The sequence below is a fragment of the Mesoplodon densirostris genome, chromosome 19, assembly GCF_025265405.1.
Source record: "Mesoplodon densirostris isolate mMesDen1 chromosome 19, mMesDen1 primary haplotype, whole genome shotgun sequence".
NCBI classification, from domain to species: domain Eukaryota; kingdom Metazoa; phylum Chordata; class Mammalia; order Artiodactyla; family Ziphiidae; genus Mesoplodon; species Mesoplodon densirostris.
The window spans coordinates 51,551,212-51,575,328 of record NC_082679.1 but is presented as its reverse complement, the minus strand read 5'-3'; the positions used below and the strand labels follow the sequence as shown (position 1 = coordinate 51,575,328).

At 40.8% G+C, this 24,117-nt stretch overlaps 1 protein-coding gene across 4 annotated transcripts in view; it reads right to left on the bottom strand.

The window, feature by feature from the left end:
* PHLPP2 (PH domain and leucine rich repeat protein phosphatase 2) overlaps positions 1–24,117 on the bottom strand; it is a 75,259-nt gene that overhangs the window by 37,501 nt on the left and 13,641 nt on the right. For all 4 annotated transcript variants that reach the window (XM_060083712.1, XM_060083714.1, XM_060083713.1 and 1 more), the window contains 2 exons: positions 18,372–18,505; positions 5,336–5,526 (listed from right to left, as the gene is read on the bottom strand). In XM_060083712.1, the coding sequence (XP_059939695.1) occupies positions 5,336–5,526; positions 18,372–18,505 (325 nt within the window). The remainder of the gene's footprint in view (positions 1–5,335; positions 5,527–18,371; positions 18,506–24,117) is intronic.

Below are 24,117 nucleotides of genomic sequence, written 5' to 3'. Positions count from 1 at the left end.
TTTCTTTTCAAAGGGTCATGAAAGTATTCTAAAATCGATTATGGTGATAGTTGCACAACTCTGTGAATTTACAAAAAGTCACTGAATTGTACACTTTAAATGGATTAATTGTACACTATACGAATTCTGTCTTATAAAGCTGTTTAAAAAAAAACCAAATGGGGAATTCCCTAGTGGGCCAGTGGTTAAGACTCCGCACTTCTTCCACTGCAGGGGGCACGGGTTCGATCCCTGGTCAGGGAACTAAGATCCTGCATGCCGCACAGTGCGGCCAAAAAAAAAAAAGAAAAAAGAAAAAACCAAAGGAATACTTATTTAACAGATATGTTGAAGGAGTAGGATTCATAGGGCACAGCCATAAGTAAATTTATTTATTACTCTTTAAATCACAAAACAATCTCAGTTTGATAATTATCTGCTGAATGAATACATTTTACTATTGTGGGTGCTAGGGACATAACGGGAAAAACTAACAAACCCTCTGCCCTCAATGGAGTTTATATATCAAAATGGTGACATGAGAGCTTCCCTGGTGGCAGAGTGGTTAAGAAGCCGCCTGCCAGTGCAAGGGACACAGGTTCAAGCCCTGGTCCGGGAAGATCCCACATGTTGTGGAGCAACTAAACCCATGCACCACAACTACTGAGCCTGAGCTCTAGAGCCCGCGAGCCACAACTACTGAGCCCGTGTGCCACAACTACTGAAGCCCACGCACCTAGAGCCTGTGCTCTGCAACAAGAGAAGCCACCACAACTAGAGAAAGCCCGCGCGCAGCAACGAAGACCCAACGCAGCCATAAATAAATAAATAGATAGATAGATAGATAAATAATGGTGACATGATACAGCATAACATGATAAAATACAGAATGAGTAACATGAAGAAAAACAAAGCAGGGTATAGGCTTGGAGGGGAACAGGGTAGGTGATCTGAGTTATGAATAGGACAGTCAAGGAAGGACTCACTGAGGAGGAAACATGTGAGCAAAGACCCCACAAGGGTTCAGGGGCAAGGTGTGGAAACCTCCTGGAGAAGGAGCATTCCCAGTTTAGCAACAGTCAGTACAAGTCCCGGTAATGCAAGAATGCATGCCTGTTTCAGAACAGGAGAGTCTTCAGGCCCACATGATAAAAGCCAAAGTTTCCACTTCAAGGATAAGGTTGTTCCAACGCTTTCCCCACCACTGCGGCACCCTGGAGGTAGCTGCTTGCCTGCAAAGGGTACCTTGGCCTACTTTTTGGACTCACCTCCCCCCTTACTTACGAGGTGCTGGGATAGAAGCCATTTCTGACTCCCTCCATCATTGAAGTGGGGCAGGAGGAAGAACAGGGAAGACACAAGCCCAACGGTTCTTACTAGACTAGTAGAGTCATAACCTGACTTCACACTCTCTGGGCCTACCAGATTTTAAAGGGGATGATCTTCCTCAGTAGGTCCTTCTGCGGGTTCTTTGGATACCCGGCCCCCCAATCCAACCAATGATGGCTTCTCACGTACAGATCCCTTGACCAGGCTAATGCATGCTATTCTAGCAGGTGACCACTCCCTCCTCAGACCTGAAGGAATCTGGTGGTCCACTGACAGCCCACCCTCCAGTGAAGTCTGTTTGCCCCTCCAGGTGGCCCCACTGGACATATTCTAAGAGAATCCACCCACCTACCCAATGGCTCCTGCTCTCTCTCAACCCATCTGGGTCACATACTAACAAACCCAAAGAGTACACAGTGATCCCAACACATGAGTTAGGCGCTTTGCTCAATCACCAAAGCAGCCGGCAGCTTATCTTTCGTCCTCAAGACTTCATGGTTAGAAGGCAGGACACCAGTGCACTATGTCCCCCTTACTGCAGGGGACCCATATCAGGCTCTCTTGGGTCCTTTTGAAACCTCTTTCACTAGGCTTGAGGAAAGAGGCAGAAACCTCCCTCAGTACCATTTGGGGTGGTGGCAGGGATTCACTGCACAACAGCTCTCTTCAACAACCCAACCTATATAGCTTTGAGGAGGATGAAGTCTTTTTATAGTTGTGGAACCACTTACATCTTTGTCTGACATCTCACTTTAGTATGTCATAGCTACTGAATCTTGGTGAGTCAGCTGGAAACTTCCAAGTTATACTCATAAATCACTTATCCCAAAACTGCATCACACGTTCCTTACTGAACACACCACCACATCTTGAATACTGTTCAGGATAGTTTGAGCTTTAGGTGTTTAAATTTAAATTTATATTTAAAATACTAAAAATTTTAAACGTTTTTACAATCAATATTAAATTTACTACCATATTTTGTCAGTGTCTGCACTCATCTATTTACCTCATGCCTTCCCTTTGAATTTACTTTCCTTTGTTGTTTTATTTCTTCTTTTTTCTTTGTTTTTTGGAGGGGCGTTGTTTTTAATTTTTTTAAATGAAATTCATGTCCACTCTTTTTTATTTATTTATTTATTTTTGGCTGCATTGGGCCTTCGTTGCTGCGTGTGGGCTTTCCTTAGTTGCGGTGAGTGGCGGCTACTCTTCATTGCAGTGCACAGGCTTCTCACTGAGGTGTCTTCTTTTGTTGTGGAGCATGGGCTCTAGGTGCGCAGGCTTCAGTAGTTGCAGCGTGCAGGCTCAGTAGTTGCAGCATGCAGGCCCTAGAGCGCACGGGCTTCAGTAGTTGCGGTGCGTGAGCTCAGTAGTGGTGGCTCACAGGCTCTGGAGTGCAGGCTCAGTAGTTGTGGTGCACGGGCTTAGTTGCTCCGCAGCATGTGGGATCTTCCCAGACCAGGGATCGAACCTGTGTCCCCTGCATTGGCAGGTGGATTCTTAACCACTGCACCACCAGGGAAGTACCAGTCTTTTTTTCTTTTTTTGGCTGCACCGTGGCAGTGAAAGCACCCAGTCCTAACCACTGGACCACCAAGGAACTCCCTCATTAGTCTTTATATGTCTGAAAATGTCCTATTTTGCCTTGACTCTTATAAAGTAATTCAGCTGGATATAGAATACAGGTTGACATTTATTTTCTCTCAGCAATTTTGCAAATAGTCTTCTACACATATTGTTGATGAAAAGAAAGCTGTTGTCAGCCTGTCAATTCTTTGCAGGTAATCTTTTCTCTCTGGAAGCTTCTGTGATTTGCTCCTTCATGTTCTGCAATGTGTCTACGTGTCAACTTATTTTTATTTAACCTGTTCAGTACCCAGTGTCTTTTCAATCTGAACACTCATGTCTGTCTTTATTTCTAGAAAAATCTCAACCATTATTTCTTCAGATATTGCTTATCCATTCTCCTTTACTCTCTTCTCTGGAACTGCTATTAGGTGTATACTGGACCCTCTTTTATGGGCTCTCTTATACGTTTTATCTGTGAAATTCTTCAGTACGTTCGTTGGTTCATTACATTCAGCTGTGAAGTAGTGGCTTAAAAACACAGCATCAGGGCCTCCCTGGTGGCGCAGTGGTTAAGAGTCCGCCTGCCGATGCAGGGGATACGGGTTCGTGCCCCGGTCTGGGAGGATCCCATATGCCGCGGAGCGGCTGGGCCCGTGAGCCATGGCCGCTGGGCCTGCGCATCCGGAGCCTGTGCTCCGCAACGGGAGAGGCCACAACAGTGAGAGGCCCGCATACAGCAAAAAGAAAAAGAAAAAAAAAAAAAAACACAGCATCAGTCCCGGAGTGCTACAGCAGCTCCGCCCTGCCACCAGGGGCCCAGGCGCCTCTTGCTTTCCAGAAGGCCACACTCAGCAAATGCCTGCAGTTTCCAGCCACCATATGACTGCTCCATCTCCAATACCAAGAGACTGTGTTCCATAAAGGAAGGAAACGCAGGGCAAAGGGTCAAGCCATCCACGTCTCTCCCACTTTAAAGGCCTTTCCCCGAAGTCCCACCTGCAAACTTCTGTTTATATTTATTAGCCACCACTAGCTACAAGGGAGGTTGGGGAGTTTTTGATCTTGGTCACATCACCACCCTGAACACAATTCTGTTCTATTAGTGAGGGAAGAGAGAGAACGGACAAGAATTACGTAAATGGGAGGTTTGTTTTTCTTTCTCTTTCTTGCTCTGTTTCCCACTTCCTCTCTGCCAATCCTCCAACCTTGTCCTCACTCACCTTCTCCCTTTGGAGAAATTTCACTTACTTTCTTCACTATCCTTCAGCCCCCAAGACCAGAACCAGGTCTCGTATTGGTAGTGGTGGGTTCCTGCTCCACGGATGATACTGGAGTGACACACATTCATTTATTAGACCAGTTGGGGCTTGTTCATTTCCTAGTCACAGGGCATACAACTGGGTCCACCCATCTGTTTAGAACCACAGCCAGGAACAAGCCTTGGTTCCAGTCAGTGGTTTACAGAAGTGTCTGGTTTGGGTTTTTGTTTGTTTTTTCCAGCTTTTTATCAGGAGCAAAGAATACCACTCATTTCCTAGCTTCAAGCAATAAGCTTGGGCCAGGTCCCCCATCATAACCAGAGTACTTTTAGACCCAAATACTTACAGGCGCTAAACCCCTAGGCTGCCACCTTTCAGACCCAGGGCCCAGTAGACCCTCACCAATTACATTTCTATTCCATATTCCTAAGTCCAGCTATGTCCTTTCATATGTTTATTTTTTTTAATATATGTATTTTATCTACATTGCTGTGTATCTGGATCAAATTGGCTATCTCAAAGCATGATTCACAAAGTCATTTTGTCTGGAAGTTCTCTTCAATTCAGATTGTTTTATGATCTTCAAGATTCAACATAAAGGAAATAAAATTATGTATAACTTCCTATAAACATTAACATTATCTGTTTTCCAGACTTGGAACTGCCTTTCCTATGATGGGGAATTCTCTAGTACAGATGCAAGAAATGGCAGGTTTCTCTGGCTGCTGGGTAGGAGCTTATGACCACTCCAGACTCTGAATTTCAGTCTAACGGGGGAAAAAGAGAAACAGGAAAGAATCTATTTTGGAGGGGATGCTAACAGCTCCTTCTAGTTTACAAAGGCAGCTTCTAGTGGTAGCATCCTCTGTCTACTCTTGGTGGTACCAATGAGAGAGCATTTAGTGCCTAGCAGTGGAGGCAGGGGTTTCTCCAACAGACGGGTCCTGCAGCAGAATTTGGGGCATGGATAGTCTTTGGACCTCCCAGGGAGTCTGTGATGTACATGAACTTGTTTTATGCTTAAATTAGCCTTAGTGGTTTTGTTTAAAACTAAGAACACAAAAACTTTGTGACGTAATCTTTAATAATGCTCATATTGGCTTATTTGAAAAGATGTGAAAAAAGCTCTGAAAAGCATATGTGATATTTTTTTAATTAAGACGATCAGAGGAAGAATAATTCATCTTTGTGAGTCTTACCTTTCCCCCAACCAGAGGCAAAATGTGCATCTTTCCAGTCTGACAATCCTTCACTGAGGAAACGATGAGGCAGGTGCCACAGAGCACCACCAGGCGTTCAGCCCACTTATGCAGCTGGGTCTTTCCCTTTCGTACATTATAGATGCCAGACAGAAGGATTCGATCCAGATGATCCATCTGGCATGGTTTTTCTGAAAAGAAAAGAGTACTTAAAAAGCCACCATTAAAGTAGCATAAAAATAATGAAAGGGAAAAAGAAAGTATTACACGTTAACATTCAGCAACCCTAGTACAGATTTAAGTAACCAAGCAATATAAGTATTACAAAATAAGCTCTCAGTCTTAAACTGTTGTCCATCCCAAAGTTATGTAATGGGAGCGCTACAAATTTTGGTCTAGAGAGCAACATGTTATTTTGGATGCCACTGTTAATCCTTCTTCCAACAGTCATATCTCCCATGTACACAAAGAAAGACAGAATGACAGAGTGGTTAAGATCATGGACCTGGGAGACAGACACTCAAACCTGAGTCTGAATCTTGGTTCTGCCACTCACTTTGTGTCATTGAACTAGATAATCTCACTGACCTTGACCTTCCCCATTTATAGAGTTTGGATCTTAATACTATCTACCTTCAGAGGGTTTTTATAAAAAATTAAGATAATGAATGTAAAATACTAAGCAAAGTTTTAGATACAAAGCAAGTATGGAATAAGTGACAGCCACTATTGTTGTGCTTAGTCTATTCTAGAATGAAGAAATGAACAACTAGCTCTGTACACAATCCTCCAACATGCTGCTCTTTGTGAAGAAAAGCTTTCGGCTGATATTTCAGTCAACTATCCCAATCATGGTGGCAGAAGCAATACATGCATGCAAGAGCTTCTCTATTTTTTGCCACCCTTTAGAAATCTTTATATGACTGAGGTATAGTGAACAAAACAAAGCATTATGACAGAAGAGATGTTCTTGGTTAAAGCACTACTAGAAACAGACAGTAACTCTACACGGAAATGAACAGGAGCAGCAACAGTACAAGGTTGTGCAAACAGCAATAAACGGGGAACTGAGAAAACTGGGTTGTACTCAGTATTATTATATAATTGATTATGGAGCCCTGGGCATTGCTTTGCCCTATTAACTATGTTTTTCCCATATAAAAAAAGGAAGAAATGGGCTACCTTGCTTCAAAGCTTTTAAAACTTTGTATGTTAACACCAGATGTATGGAAGAGTCATTTCTCCTTCTATTCTAGGCCAATCCTTTCATCTCTTTTCTAAATTCCACCTTCCTTGGGGAGTTTGGTTCTTCATTCTTCTCACTCTTCAATTCCACCCTCCCTATTATTTCTATCAAAGCTAAAAAAACACTCAAGTTTTCTCCCATTCCTTCTCATTCTCAACAGAATTCCTTTAGTTGAGGGATTCTCCAATTCCTATGTGCCCAAGAATTATCTAAGAATTAGTTTAAAATGCCGAACGCCAAGACCTATCCACAGAGAGTCTAATTCAGAGGGTCTGGGATGGAACATAGGAAAATGTATTTTTAACAAGTATCCCAAGTAATTTAAATGCAGATGGCCCACAAACCATATTTTAAGAAACTGTAAGTTTAACCTTTTGAGGCTCTTTTCTTCTCATTTGTGCTTCTATATTAGCTATCTCTGTTACCTCACCTTTTATTTACTCAATTTACTTCAATCTGGCTCCCACTTCCCCAAAACTACACTATTCATATGTTGATAAGGGCTTTCAAATTTCTATCTCCTGCCCCAATCTTCCCTTAGTTCTGATCTCATATATCCAACTGCCTGCTAGACATGTCCAACAGATGTCCCCATTCACCTCAAATTTACAGATTCATAGACTCATAGACATAGAAGACAAACTTACGGTTGCCAAAGGGGAAAAGGGCAGGGGGGATAAATTTGGAATTTGGGGTTAACATATACAGACCACTGTATATAAAATAGATAAACAACAAGGACCTACTATATAGAAAAGGGAACTATATTCAATATCTTATAAGAATCTGTAGTGGAAAAGTATCTGAGGGGAGTTCCCTGGTGGTCTAGTGGTTAGGATTTGGCTCTTTCACTGCCATGGCCAGGGTTCACTCCCTGGTCAAAGAACTGAGATCCCACAAGCCACGTGGCACGGCATCCCCCCCCCAAAACAAGTATCTCAAAAAGAACACACACACACACACACACACACACACACACAAAACTGAATCACTTTTCTGTAAATCTGAAACACTGTAAATCAACTATACTTCAACAAAAAAGTAAAATAAAAAAAATTTTACAGATTCAAAACCAGTATCAGAATGAAAAGAAAGTAAAACTATCTCTATTTGAAAATAATATGATCTTGTATACAGAAAATTACCTTCCTAGGTAAGCCACACCAAAAAAATACTATTATAACTGAGTTCAGAAAGGTTGCAGGATACAAGATTTTTAAAAACATCAGTTGTATTTCTATGCACTAGAAATAAACAATTCAAAAGTGAAATTAAGAAATCAATTGCGGGCTTCCCTGGTGGCGCAGTGGTTGAGAGTCTGCCTGCCAATGCAGGGGACGCGGGTTCGTGCACCAGTCCGGGAAGATCCCACATGCCACGGAGCAGCTGGGTCCGTGGGCCATGGCTGCTGGGCCTGCGCGTCTGGAGCCTGTGCTCCGCGGCGGAAGAGGCCGCGGCAGTGAAAGGCCGCGTATTGCAAAAAAACAAACAAACGAAAAACAAAAACAAAAAAAACCACTATGCTGAGTACAAGAAGCCAGCCACAGAAAGCCAAGTATGTATGATTCCATTTGTATCAATTGTTCAGAATAGGCAAATCTATATAGACAGAATGTAGATTCATGGTTGCCAGGTGTTGTGGGAGTGGGAAGTAAGGAATGACTGCTAACAGATATGGGGGTCTCATTTTACAGTGATAAACATGTTCTAAAATTGGATAGTGGTGATGGTTGCACAACTCTCTGAATATACTAAAAAGCACTGAATTGTACACTTTTAAAGGGTGAATTTTATGGTATGTGAATTATATCTCAATGAAGCTGGGTTTTTTTTTATCTCATCATTTTCCCCAAACTTGCTATTGCATTTATATTGCCCATCCTGATATATTACAAAGTTAGCTACATCAAATAAAAATGGGACTTCATTATAGCTTCTCAAATTGTCTAATAGTCTCTTTTGAAGTTTACATGAAACAGATGTTAAATCAATCGATGTACAATTCTTTGAGTCTCTCTTTCCTTGGCCTTATTTCTTTATATATATATATATTTTTGTTTTGTTTTGTTTTGTTTTGTGGTACGCGGGCCTCTCACTGTTGTGGCCTCTCCCGTTGCGGAGCACAGGCTCCAGACGCACAGGTCCAGCGGCCATGGCTCACGGGCCCCGCCGCTCCACAGCATGTGGGATCTTCCCGGACCGGGGCATGAACCCATGTCCCCTGCATTGGCAGGCGGACTCCCAACCACTGCGCCACCAGGGAAGCCCTTATTTCTTTATATTTAATCTATCCATCACCACTCTCAGAAAGGAACGTTCAATTTGGGGGGGGGTAAGTTATTTATACATGAAATAACATACTGTTTATTATTATTTTTGGAGGGTTTGCTAGACATTCAGAGTGCCTGAAGTCTCTGATCTTCTGAAAGTGGTAAAAAACAGAATGAGGAAGTTCTAATAATCGTTTGGAATGTCTAAGAGTTCTAATTAAAAAACAGACTTATAATCTTGAAAGCCAAGGTTCTAAGTGGAAAATTAGGGATAATTTTAATTTCCCTATATATTTATACTTTGAAATGTTCTATAAAGAAAATGGATTGCTTTTATAATTTTTAAAAAAGAGCTTCTAAACAAAGAATCAAGGACAACCCTGCAGCAATGAATACGTCTATTGCCCATAGTATAGTCTCTAAATACCATTTTTCATTAAAATGAACCAGTTCTTAGAAAAATAATCTATTCCTGGTGTGAGTCAGATGATGAAAAGATCAAGAACTTAATGGAAAATCTAGAATGCTATCAAAGACAGTAGTTGGGTCATGCTGGAAGGACACAGAAAGCAACCTGAAAGAGCTCCCCATAGCTGAGATGGGACAAATTGAGCATCAGAAAGAAAAATGGCTGCAAATGAATTGAAACAAATATAAATAAGCCCATGAGCTCATGATGATAACTCAAAACAGACAATAAAAAATGAAGTCACACAGACAGATTGTGAATATAAACTGAAGGGCAAAGCAATATAGCTTCTAGAAAAGAAGAAAGGGAAAGACTGTTAAATTGGACTATATCAAAATGAAATACTTCTTTTAATCAAAAGATGCCATTAAGGTTCTGGTTCTGAGTTAGACAGAGGAAGCCCACTCTACCCTGTCTCTCCCACTGAATTCACCTATAAAACCTGGACAGAATACCTGGAGCATTAGTGAACCCCAAGCAGGCTAAACTCAACGAAATTCAAGCCCAGACACTTCATAATCAAACTGCTGAAAATTAAAGACAAAGGAAAAATCTTTAAAGAAGCCAGAGAAAGATGAAGCACTATTTATACAGGAACAATGGCTCAAATGACTGTATAAAGTGTGTGCAGGAGCTCTATCATTCCAACTGCTCTGAAAATCTAAAGCTAGTTCAAAATAAAAAGTTAAACAGACAAATAAATAAATACTGGCTGATATATTTTGGGGTAAAAATGAAACATTTACTTACATTTAAAGAGTAAAACAGGAAACCTCAAAACAAATTTCAAACTCGCAATAGCCACCCCCCAACCCAACACAAGAACACGTGCTCTGTGATTTGAAGTATTTCAGTAGAAAATCTTGTGAAGCAGTGGTGGGTGGCTAAGCAATCCCACTATCTGGTTTCATGACCCTGAACAAGTTCCATATTTTTAGGCTGTAGTTTCCCAAGTTTAAGACCAAGGAGTTGGATTAGATGATCCCTAGTCTTTCCCAGTTCTCACATTTTATGGATCCCTCTTATTCTTCTAAACTGTTTCTCCATCAACTATATGGTAGAGTACCTTAGAGGTTAAGAAGATGAGATTTAGGGTTTCCCTGGTGGCACAGTGGTTAAGAATCCGCCTGCCAATGCAGGGGACACGGGTTCGAGCCCTGGTCCAGGAAGATCCCACATGCCGTGGAGCAACTGAGCCCGTGTGCCACAACTACCGAGCCTGCACTCCAGAGCCCGCGAGCCACCACTAAAGAAGCCCGCGCACCTAGAGTCCGTGCTCTGCAACAAGAGAAGCCACCGCAGTGAGAAGCCCGTGCACTGCAACAAAGAGTAGCCCCTGCTTGCCACAACTAGAGAAAGCCTGCGGGCAGCAACAAAGACCCAACTCAGCCAAAAATAAATAAATTAATTAATTTTAAAAAAATAAAAAGAAGAGATTTAGAACCCGTTAAGATCTCTCCAGAGTAATAATATCTACCTACACGGTTGTAAGGATTAAATGAGAAAAGGTACATAGAGCGCTCAGCACCTTAGTACATGCTCAGCACATAGTAAGGGTATAAAACAAATGCTAGTTGTTATAATGAAAGTTCTGCCTTAAGCCTCCTTCTTTTCCTATATTTAAGTATTATTTTCAAGATAATCTTAACAACTTCCACGGATTTAACACTCCCATGTACCTGACTCCCAGATTTGTATTTCCAAAGCTCCTAGTTTCACACTTCCAACTACCTGCCAGACATCTCCAACTGGATGTCTACCACCACTTACAATTAAACATGCCTGAAACCAAGTCATCACCATCCCTGCAAACCAGATCCTTCTCACAGCTCAAGTCCTGTCAGTCTCCCAAAGCCACCCAGCCTCAAAACCTAAGAGCCAGCTTTGCCTCTTAGGCTCTCTTCCTCAACTCCTTTTTTCAATCAACCATCAACACTTACTGACTATTCCTTCAAAAAGTCTCTATACAAATGATTCCTTCCCATTCCCTAGTTCAGATCCCTACTAATTCACGCCTGAATTATTGTTCACGCTGGTGCCAGATTCATCTTTCTCAGGCTCACTTGGATCCCATCACTTCCTGCTACCATCTGCCAAATAAAGGCTAAACTCCTGATATTGCACTCAAGGCCCAAAACAATCTGGACTCAAATTATCTGTGTGTGTGATTCACAGAACATGCACTGAAATTCCTAATACCCCACCTCTGTCCTCCTTTTCCTTTCTGATTACTGAAATTCTGTCGATTTTTAAAGAACCAACCCAAATACTACATTTTCAGAAATATTTCTTTGATTCTAGAGATCTCCCTGATTTTTCAGAGAAGAAAAGTGAATGGGAACTTCCTTACCGACTATCAGAATCTATCATATAGGTATATTAAAAATAGCATTGATATTAGCATAAGACAAAGACATCAATGTAATAGGATAGAGGCCAAAAATAGACCCCCGCTTGTATAGGAACTTAATAATAATAAAGGTGATGCTTCAAATCAGCAGGAAAAGGATGAGCTATTTCATAAGTATTGTTGGGACAACTGGCTATCAACAGAGAAAAAAGTCAAGATAGATCCCTACCTCATATCACATTCTAAAAATATAAAAGTACTAGAAGAAAATACAGAGTATGTTTATGACCTAGGATAGGGAAGGAATGTAAAGGTATTAAAGGAAAAGACTGACTAAATCTGATTAAATAAAACTTCTGCACAATAAAAAACAATATGCAAAACTAGAAAACAAGTTACAGGCTGGAAAAAAAATGTGTCACAAATACAGTATACAGAGGATGTATATTCAGAATATATACAAAAGTCCTTCTGGGGCTTCCCTGGTGGCGCAGTGGTTGAGAGTCCACCTGCCGATGCAGGGGACACGGGTTCGTGCCCCGGTCCGGGAAGGTCCCACATGCCACGGAGTGACTGGGCCCGTGAGCCATGGCCCCTGAGCCTGCATGTCCAGAGCCTGTGCTCCGCAATGGGAGAGGCCACAACAGTGAGAGGCCCGCGTACCGCAAAAAAAAAAAAAAAAAAAAAAAGTCCTTCTGATCAATATGAAAAAGGATAAACAACAGAAATATCAAGGGTTAATTCAAAGGAGAAGAAAACTTAAAGATCAATGTACATATGACACAATATTCAACCATACTAGTAATCAGGTAAACAAAATCAAAACGAGACCAACATTTAATCCATTAGATTAGTAAAAGTTTTAAATGCTAATAATATTAAAAGGAGATATTGTGAGCAAAGGGGTACTCTGATATACTGATAGGATATACATTTGTTTTGCAGTAGTAACTATTAGTATTTTAAATGAGAATAAATATCCTATGACCCAATAACTTCATGTTCAGAGATTTATTCTGAAGCAACACAGGTGCAGGTACTTCCCTGGTGGCGCAGTGGTTAAGAATCCGCCTGTCAATGCAGGGAACATGGGTTCGAGTCCTGGTCTGGGAAGATCCCACATGCCGTGGAGCAATGAAGCCCGTGCGCCACAACTACTGAGGCTGCGCTCTAGAGCCTGCAAGCCACGATGACTGCGCCCATGAGCCACAACTACTGAAGCCCGTGCGCCTAGAGCCCGTGCTCCACAACAAAAGAAGTCACTGCAATGAGAAGCCTGCGCACTGCAACAAAGAGTAGCCCCTGCTCACCGCAACTAGAGAAAGCCTGTGCATATCAACGAAGACCCTATGCAGCCAAAAATAAATAAATTTTTAAAAATAAATAAAATAAAAATTCCGATTACATCATTTAAAAAAAAAAGAAACACAGGTGCAAAAAGATGCAATTTTACTACAGTGCTATTTGTAATAGTCCATCACTAGGGAAATTGTTATATAAACTATAATACATACATGACATCCAATAGTACGCAACATAAAGAAATGCATATAGAAGATAGTTAAAAAAAGACCTCCAAAACACTGTTGGGAGAAAAAAAGCATGAAGACCAACACCAAATGACAGCATTTATGTAAACAAAATATATTTCTGCAAATACACATTAGATAGGAATAAAAGAAAATTCTCAATAGGTATATACCAAATTGATTATTACATCATAATTATCACATTATATATCACTGCTTAATAGATAACCACTATCGGTATATACTTGTATTAACTCAAAAATTCTACTTGTAGGGCTTCCCTGGTGGCGCAGTGGTTGGGAGTCCGCCTGCCGATGCAGGGGGCACGGGTTTGTGCCCCGGTCCGGGAAGATCCCACATGCCGCGGAGCAGCTGGGCCGGTGAGCCATGGCCGCTGAGCCTGCGCGTCTGGAGCCTGTGCTCAAAAACGGGAGAGGCCACAACAGTGAGAGGCCCACGTACCGCAAAAAAAAAAAAAAAAAAATTCTACTTGTAGGAGTCACTTCCTCCCTCTACCCTAGAGGTCAGCCATTCTCTTCACTTTTATAATAATAATTTCCTTGTTTTCTTTATGTTTTTGCTACTCATGTATTAGTTATAGCATTTTTAACTACTGTAACAAAAAGAATATACTGGCCCAAACACAAGAGAAATGTAATTCTCTGCTAGGGTGGGCAGTCTGGGTTACCAGGGGTCAACTCTGTCAAGAAACTCCAGCTGATGGTGGCTCTGCCATTTTCAACACGTGACTTCAATATTGTTCTTTTTTTTTTTTTTTTTTTTTTTTCTGTACGCGGGCCTCTCACTGCTGTGGCCTCTCCCGTTGCGGAGCACAGGCTCCGGACACACAGGCTCCGCGGCCATGGCTCGCGGGCCCAGCCGCTCCGCGGCATGTGGGATCTTCCGGGATCGGGGCACGAACCCGTGTCCCCTGCATCGGCAGGCGGACTCTCAACCACTGCGCCACCAGGGAAGCCCCAATATTGCTCTTGATGACTGCCTTCCTACCCTACAGAAGAGGAAAAGAGCAAGAAGTATGCATGGAAGGCTTTAGGAACCAGGTATAAAAGTGGCACACAATAATTCCACTCCATACCACTTTAGAAAGTTTTGTCACAGGTGCACACCAAACTGCACAAAAGACTGAGAAACGAGATGTAGCTGGGCAGTCATGTGCCCACCTCTAAGCCTTATTACGGAAGAAGGAAAGAGCAGCTTTGGATGGACAGAGAGTGGTACTGTCACACATCTCTAAACAATACAGCTGAGTTTTGCCTGTTTTCGAACTTTAAATGAATGGAAACATACTATATATGCAAGTCTTTTGTATCTGGTTTCTTTTGTTTGTGTTTCTGCTCCTTGGATGAAACTGTCTCAAACGTGTACAGAGAATACCACACAGAAAGAAATGCTCAGGCTGGGTGCTATGCTACCTGAGCTATTCAACCCCAGAACTACAACTTCCCTAGCAAATCACACCTTCTAGATGCCACTTCCTCTTACATAATAAGGAGTTGATTAATGGGCTCTCTTAATCTCTGTGATTGATCATGCTACCCACTCATCTTTAGTTACATACGTTATTTCAAGGCTTTTATATCATGAATCTGCACTGAGTCACTCCACTCACTTTCCCCCAGCACCCATCCCAGCAAGACTGATAACTAGCATTTGCACAATGGCCCCTGGAGTACCGGAGACGTTTCATATTAAGCAAACAAAGCAAAACACTAGTTTGAACTTAGGCCCTCTGACCCTGGCCTCATTAACACTATATTCTAAGCTAACGCACCAAAGACTCTATGCAAGAAATATTGAAAGCTGACTGCTAAGATACTTGCTTCAAAAAGAATACTTCAAATTCTTTACAACTCCTCTCTTCAAAAGGAGAGGCCTAAAAAAAAAAAAAAAGAGGTGAGGGCTATTTCCCTTCTCTATATAGTGTGGGCTGTATTTGGCGACTCAATTCTAATAAACAGAAAGTGGTGAAAACGATGGTGACTTATGACGCTAGGTCATAAAAAACACTGAAGCCTCTGTGTTTTGTGTGTATGTATGTGTGTGTGTGTGTTGTGTGTTTGCGTGCACGTGCATGCATGCACTCATGTGCATGTGTGTGTTTCTCATCACTGGGGGCAGCTAGCTGCCACATCGTGAAGATGCTTAGGCAACCCTAGAGAAGGGTCCACACAGCAAGCAACTGAGATCTCCTGCCAAAAACTGGTGAGAAGGGCCTCCCTGGTGGCGCAAGTGGTTGAGAGTCCGCCTGCTGATGCAGGGGATACGGGTTCGTGCCCCGGTCTGGGAGGATCCCATATGCCGCGGAGCGGCTGGGCCCATGAGCCATGGCCGCTGAGCCTGCGCGTCCGGAGCCTGCGCGTCCGGAGCCTGTGCTCCGCAACGGGGGAGGCCACAACAGTGAGAGGCCCGCATACCGCAAAAAAAAAAAAAAACAAACAAACAAACAAAAAACTGGTGAGAAACTGGGGCCTTCTACCAACAGCCACATGAGTGAGCCATGTTAGAAGTTAATCTTCCAGCCCCACTCAAGCCTTCAGATGACTGCAGCTTCAGCCAATATAATGAGTACTATCTCACTGAGACTCAACCCAAAACCATCCAGCTAATTCCTCCTAGATTTCTGACCCACAGAAACTGTATGATATAATAAATATTAATATCGTGACTTCCTTGGCAGTCCAGAGGTTAAGATTCTGTGCTACCACTGCAGGGGGCGTGGGTTTGATCCCTGGTCAGAGAACTAAGAGCCCACACGCTGCGCATGGCATGGCCAAAAAATAAAAATAAATTTAAAAATAAATATTTAATATCATTTTAAGTCACTAAATTTTTTTTAAATTTTAATTTATTTTTTGGCTGCGTTGGGTCTCCACTGCTGTGCGTGGCCTTTCTCTAGTTGCAGCGAGCAGGGCCTATTTTTCGTTGCAGTGCATGGGCTTCTCACTGAGGTGGCTTCTCTTGTTGCGAAACATGGGCTCTAGGCGCATGGGCTTCAGTAGTTGCAGCATATGGGCTCAGCAGTTGTGGCTCGCGGACTCTAGAGCAAAGTCTCAGTAGTTGTGGTGCATGGGCTTAGCTGCTCCGCAACATGTGGGATCTTCCCAGACCAGGGATCAAACCCGTGTCCCCTGCATTGGCAGGTGGATTCTTAACCACTGCGCCACCAGGGAAGTCCTAAGTCACTAAATTTTGAGGCAATTTGTTACACAGCCAACAGAAAATACCCTTATTTATCTATCTATCTATCTACACACACATACATACTTTTTTTAACCTTTTATTTCTGGTACCATATACATATATTGCCTATTTTCAAAAGTAACTAGCTTTAAAAACCTCTTTCTCAAATGTAATTTTCTCACTCAACTTATACTAGCTTCTCTGAATTAAAAGAGCTCACTTTTGGAAATGTTCTCTGTTAAAGACTTCCCCCCCGCCCTCCACCAAACATAGTAAGTACTACGACCTGGTACTCTTTTTTTTTTTTTTTTTTTTTGGCTGCGTTGGGTCTTCGCTGCTGCACATGGGCTTTCTCTAGTTGCGCTAGCGGGGGCTACTCTTCCTTGCGGTGCGTGGGCTTCTCATTGCGGGGGCTTCTCTTGTTGCAGAGCACGGGCTCTAGGCATGTGGGCTGCAGTAGTTGTGGCTCACGGGCTCTAGAGTGCAGCCTCAGTAGTTGCAGCACACGGACTTAGCTGCTCTGCAGCATGTGGGATCTTCCCGGACCAGGGCTCAAACCCATGTCCCCTGCACTGGCAGGTGGATTCTTAACCACTGTGCCACCAGGGAAGCCCCCCAAACCAGTACTCTTTTTGACTTTACTGGAAATATCCTCTTAAGGGAATATTAAGATCCTAGGCATGCTATAATTTATCAGGTGGTATTAATAAATTAATGCAATCATGCCAACTGTTGTGTGTTAAACTGACTTCAAATGCAATCTCACTGGTTATAAAGGAGCTCAACAGCATCTCAAGGCTCAACTTTCATCCCAGAATGACAACATGGAGTGAAGAACTTATGTGCAACCACATATAAAGAGCATGTTACTATCCAAGATTTATTTATTTTTTTAACCAAGCTTTACAGTAATAGATCAGTTGTGTTCCTCAAATTAGTCTTAAAAGATTTTCCTCAGATTTAACATAAACCTAGCAACTATTCTCCCTCCATGAACTAACAAAGGAGAGAAATGAATGGAAATAAAATAAAACGAAACGTCAGAAAATATTGTTGTGGTGAAAAATTATAAATAAAATCTTTTGTGAAGTGCATTTAATAAAACTGGCTTGTGACGTGTCACAAGAGTTCAGATAAAATCAATAATTTGAGGAATGAGAGCAGGGAATCTTAGTAAATGGTTATGCCTACATACACTAATAACTTAGTTACTAGTTCGACTGATAAATGGGTCATATTAACTCAAAACTGTTAGGTGTTAAACAGCTCTGTTATTTACTAGCTGTATGACCTTGAACAAGTTAACTTCTCTGTCTCTGTAAAATGAGATAACAGCTCCTAGAGCATAAGGTGGCTACACTGAGTAAACTGGGTAATTCATAAGCATAAAAGCACACAGTAAGCACTCAAAACATGGTACTCAGTAGTATTACTAGTTATTGATGTATATTTGGAGAGTAATATTCAGAAATATTCTGACTTCCTTAAGTCTAACTTCATGACTAAAGTGATCAGATGAAAAATAGTCAATAGGGGAAAAATGCACCAAAAGAGAAGAGCATGTAAAATATCCGAGATTTAAAGCTTACTAAATTCAACAATACACATGTCTGATGTGTTCATCAAATGTTAAGTCATATATGATAATAACCACCTACTTCTCAACATTCTCAAACTATCTAGAAGTTCATGGACTTTATAAAGAACTTGAAAATATAACTGATACTAAAGCTATGATTTGATCAAGATGCTGGCAAAAGTACATAACAATTCTGTAAGTCAGCAAAACACCAGAACAAAGAGAGCAAAAATAAAAAGGGAAGGCTGTTTTTGTTGTTGTTTTCTAACTACATTAGTAAATTGGCTTAAAAATGGCTTTGGATAAAATATTTTTAAAAGGCTGAAGACAGAGGTACAAATAATCAATTAAAAGTCATTAATGTATCCACACAGCCGCTGATAAATCCTTACCACCATAAAATCGAAGCATACAGCCAAGGTCAGGATTTGCCGCCTCCTCCTGTATGCGCACAGGGTCATCAAACCCCAGCCTGGACAAGTAATCATAAACAATCTGAAGAGGTCGTTCAGTAGGTTCCAATCTCCTGCTTACACAATTCAAAAGAAAAATATTTGTTAAGTAATAAACACACTTCATTTGATTTTTAAAATCTTTTAATATGCTCTAGATTTTTACTTCTATATCAAGATTTTCTCTAATATCACATGATACAACTAATCTAAACAAGTGGTGCTCAAAGTTTTTGGTCTCGGGATCCCTCTATAGTTTTTGAGGCCCCCAAAGAGCTTTTGTTTACACGGGGTATATCTATTGACATTTACTGAATGAGAAACTAAACTTAACAATTTCTAAATATTTAGTTATTCATTTTTAAATAACAGCAATGAACACATTACATGTTAACAAATATTTTTTGAAAACTACATTTTCAGAATAAAACAAATTTAGTGAGAAGACTTGCATTGTTTTACATTTTATAAATCTCTTTAACAGCTGGTTTAATAGAAGACAGCTAGATCCTCTAGAAAACTCCATTATATACTTACAAGACTGAAAGTGAAAAAGAAAATTAATACCTCATTATTATGAAAGAGTTTTGACCTCATGCACCTCTTCAAAAAGTCTCAGAGACCCCCAGAGGGCCCTTTGAGAACCTCTGGTTCAAACTTAAAGGCATCGAATTGAAATTATGAGCTATAAAAGATTGTACCTGGCCATAACTGATTTCACATAAGCTGCAACACAATTATAAATGGAGACTTTGGGTTGCTGACTATATCCTATATATTTCCTCTGGCTTCACAGATGATTTTTCCATAAAAACTAGGAATGAACTGCCCAGTAATTCCCCAGAAATCATCAGACTACATGGTTCTGACTGAAAGCTAGGTAAAACCAGAATGTTAGTAATCACTTGTGGCTTCTGGTGACACTGCATATTTTAAAATCACACAGACTTAAGGAGGCTCATTTACAATTCTTTTAACAGAAAGCAAAGAGTCATAAATACAGCAGCTAAGAGCATGAGCTCCAAAAGTCAGACTGCCTGGGTTTGAATCTCACTTCTGCCACTTACCAACTGCATGTGTACCCCTAGACAAGTTACTTAACTTCATTGTCTTAAATTCCTCATCAGTATAATGGGTAGTGCCTAACTCACAGAGTTGTTATTAGAAGTATTTATTTATTTGCTTACAAGAAGATATCACATAGTATATAAAGTGCTTAGCAAATTATGTGGCATGTAGTAGTGTTCAATAATGTACTGACATTATTCAAAAAATTCTTAGGAATAAAATTTTAATTAGAATAAAAATAAAATGTCTCCCCTATCTGAAACAACAACCAAAGAACAAGTATAGGAAAGCTTGTATGTTTAAAAGATCTTGAAGAACATTATTCATATCCTAAAAGGATTCTGTTTAGAAAACTTAAGTCTTGTATTAATCAGAAGGAACATGATAAACCTTCCATCATGGCAAAAAGATATGAAAGAACTCTGTGTTTTGTGGTTAAAGAACTAGAAAATACTGGTTGGCAATATGCTTTAATTTAAAAAAACATGAAATGGGAATACTACAAAGTGGAATATAAACAACTGTAAAAATATGGTAATTTAGGAATGGAAATCATATTGGTGAGTACAGAAAGTAAAAAATAAAAATAGGGACTTCCCTGGTGGTCCAGTGGCTAAGACTCCATGCTCCCAATGCAGGGGGCTAAGGTTTGATCCCTGGTCAGGGAACTAGATCCCACATGCCGCAACTAAGACCCAACACAGCCAAATAAATAAACATTTTTTTAAAAATCTAAAATAAATAAATAAAAATAAAAGTAAAACCACTTCCTGGCCCTTCCTGACTGTTCAGTTCTGACTTTCAGCTTCCATCAGCTCAGAACTACTACATGGGGAATGACCAAAGAACTAAAAGCCTACAAAGACCAATACATATTGAATTTAATAGAAATGAAAAATAAACTTTTCAGAATAAAAATATCAGTTACAATTAATCTCTAGCCAAATAAAATAAAAATCCACAAAGGGCTGTGACAATATTAGGCACCTTCCCAGTACAATGGTAGAATTCTTCTAAGAAGGATGCTTTTTTTTTTGCAGTACGCAGGCCTCTCACTGTTGTGGCCTCTCCTGTTGTGGAGCACAGGCTCCAGACGCGCAAGCTCAGCGGCCACGGCTCACGGGCCCAGCCACTCCGCGGCATGTGGGATCTTCCCGGACCAGGGCATGAACCCGTGTCCCCTGCATTGGCAGGCGGACTCTCAACCACTGCGCCACCAGGGAAGCCCAGAAGGATGCATTTTAAGAGAGACTTCTAATAAACTATATCCTGGACGGGTCAATTAGCCATGTAATAGGAAGACTGACTGAAGGATTAACCTGAAGACAAGGTGACCAAGGGCATAAAGAACTCTCTCTACCTTCCAATGTCAAGAAGGATTAGACTGGGCCTCCCTGGTGGCGCAAGTGGTTGAGAGTCCGCCTGCCGATGCAGGGGATACGGGTTCGTGCCCCGGTCTGGGAGGATCCCATATGCCGCGGAGCGGCTGGGCCCGTGAGCCATGGCCGCTGAGCCTGCGCGTCCGGAGCCTGCGCGTCCGGAGCCTGTGCTCCGCAACGGGGGAGGCCACAACAGTGAGAGGCCCGCATACCGAAAAAAAAAAAAAAAAAAAAAAAGAAGGATTAGACTTACTCTATCTAGATTGCTCCAAAGAATAGGACTAGGACCAAGGAGAAGTTGCACAGGTAGACTGGATTTAAAAATGAGGAAAAACCTTAATGATTAGAGATGCCCAATAATGAAACAGACTACCTCTCAAAATAGCTCACAGAGAGCTAGAGAGCCCTCTGTCACGGACACTTTAGAAGTCTCCTCTAAGAACCAAGTTGGGCCAGATGATCTTTAGGGTCTTTTAAAACTCAGGGCTCTTTCAGGTATTTAAGACACCTTGCTAATATAATACAAATTCTACTTGAACACTGCTATTACTTTTGGATACAGAGATCAATGTATTTAAATATAATCCCTTATAATGATCACATATTCAAGACCAAGAAATATTATTAATACTTTCAGGCTAAAGCTCACTAACTCAATTTTCCTATCTCTCTCTGGAAAACCAGGAGAAATGGAAATATCCTAATTCTGACATATTTTACCTGATCAAATTTCCTGGTCTAAAAAGGCTCTGTAGATTTTGGAAAACCTCTTTATATATTTCCACCTAAAGAAAGTATTCTCCCTGGTGGGAGGGGAAAAAAAATCAAGAGAATCTCAACATCTGCTCTTATTAATTTAGCATAAATGAGCAAACAAGAAATAGTTCAAGAACTGCAAAAACAAGTAAAACAAGGGACTAATTCCATTTACTCATTAAACTCATCTGCTTAAGAGAGTAGAGTATGGGGGAGGGAAATGCTGTAATATGCTTACGGATCAATTTTGTGTTTCAAAGTTCCAAAAGTTTAACAGGCTGCTAATTAGCTGTGTGTTAAATCTCTCATAAATCAAAGGAAATATATATACTGCAAAACAGGTGTAGGAGAGAGTATGTTAGCGAAGAAAGGTTCCATTCAGCATTTGAAATACTTCCACTGCGGCTTTAAGAAGAGACAATATGACTATTGTTAACAGTTTTAGTTTGCTTCTAATGCTTCAAGGAGCTACAATAGTCCTTGTAAATCTGAATATATGTGCATATGGTTATTTTTCTCCAAACCAGCCAACCAATACAGTGATGCTATCAACAGTGTTTGTAGCTCTTAGCCAATCTGAACAGCGCCCACAGTTAAGTTAGAGGTAAGAGAAGAGTACATTTCATTCCAGGTATCATTTCACAAGAATTCTAGTTAATAGTGGGAGGCAAAAGTATACATTATTAAAATCCAACATATTGTATCCAAGATCCTAACAAAGCAGAGCAGCATCCTCTACATCAAGGTCAGGTTAAAACTCAATCTCTGGGCATCTATAAAGGTAAAATCTGCAAAATTTTAAGACCGACAATACAGATCATGATACAAACAACAAGGATACTTCGATGAATGTTTACCCCATACGTGACACTATGCTGGGAAGTATCTCACATTTTACAAAACTAGGAAATAAGAAAAATGAGGTTCAGAGAGTCACACAATTAGTACATATGGCATCAGGGTTTGAACCTGTGTCGGTTTCCTTACAAAGCCTAGCCTCCTTTAGGGAAACAATATTATTTTCTAAATGTAGATAAAAAATGTATGCAGAAGAGAGCTCAAAGCACTTCATATGTTAACTTACATCAAGAAACATAAAAAGTTATGTTTTAAAATTACTGTATGTCATTAGTCTAATACATCATCATTTGAAAGATAGACTATTTTTATGCATCATTGTTGTATGAGAGTCTTTCTAGCCTTCGTGGTCCCTGGCTCCTGTGGGATAGATTCTAAATCCTCAGAGTTTCCTGAGTAATGGGAGTGTATTAGTTATTCATGAGCCCCTTGGATCACCCCTAGGTTTATGCTAAGAAATGAGCTGACTCAAGATGGGGGCTGGTCACCAGAAAGACCAACCACGTGAAGAGAGGGCTGGGGCTTGGAGGGAGCCCAACCTTGGGGAAGCGGAGGGCTGGAGATTTGAGTTCAAGCACCTACCTGATCAATGATTAAATCAGTCAAGCCAACCCTATAATACCTCAATAAAAACTCTGTACTGAAACTTCCCGATGGATGAACGCACTAATGTGCTGGGAGCGTAACACGGATGCTCCCAGACCTCGCCCTATGTGTGTCTTCATTTGGCTGGTCCTGATTTGTATCCTTTATACGAAAATTGTAATCTTAAATATTGCTTTCTTGTGTTCTGTGAGACATTCTAGTGAATTATTGAACCTGAAGGGGTCATGGGAGCCCCCTAAATTTTTATCCAGTTGGCCAGAAGTGCAACCAGAGTATCAAGTCAGGGCGGTCTTGTTGGGAGACCAGGCCCTTTAACTTGTTTTTGTTTGTTTGTTTTAATTTTTATTTTATATTGGAGTATAGCTGATTAACAACGTTGTGTTAGTTTCAGGTGTAATGTCCTTTAACTTGTGAAGGAAGTTTGTGCAAACTCTGCGTGGTTAGTGTCAGAACTGTACTGCAGTAAACCAGATGGCATCGTAATAACCATTAAGAAAGAAAAAACACTGCCAGTTAGACTATGACCTACCAACAACTGTAAGGTACACACTGATTTTAGAAGTATTAAAATGTAAAAACAAAACAAAGTTTTAATAAAAACAAATTACTTAATGTGTAACACATTCTTTTAAAGCTTTAAAATACTACTGAAATATGAAACACAAAATAAAAATCATCTCCTTTTTCCTTCCTCAGGGTTAATCAGCTCAGTATGTATCCTGAAACAGGAATTTCGTTCCACTTTTACAATATCAAAATATGGTAAACAAAACTATAGTGACTTGTTAAGAGGTCACCCATCAAGTCAGTGATAGTAAAGGAATTAGAACTCAGGATCCCAAATCCTGAGGGCATAATTTTCTGTTAGATATATTTTATCGATTCTTAGCTTATCTTAAAAGATAGTGTATCAACCACAGAAATCTTAGTCATTTTGATGACTGAAAATAAAAGTAAAAATATGACCATGAGCCAAAGGGCACTTCATTTTGTTATATGTGATATTTTTACAACTTTTC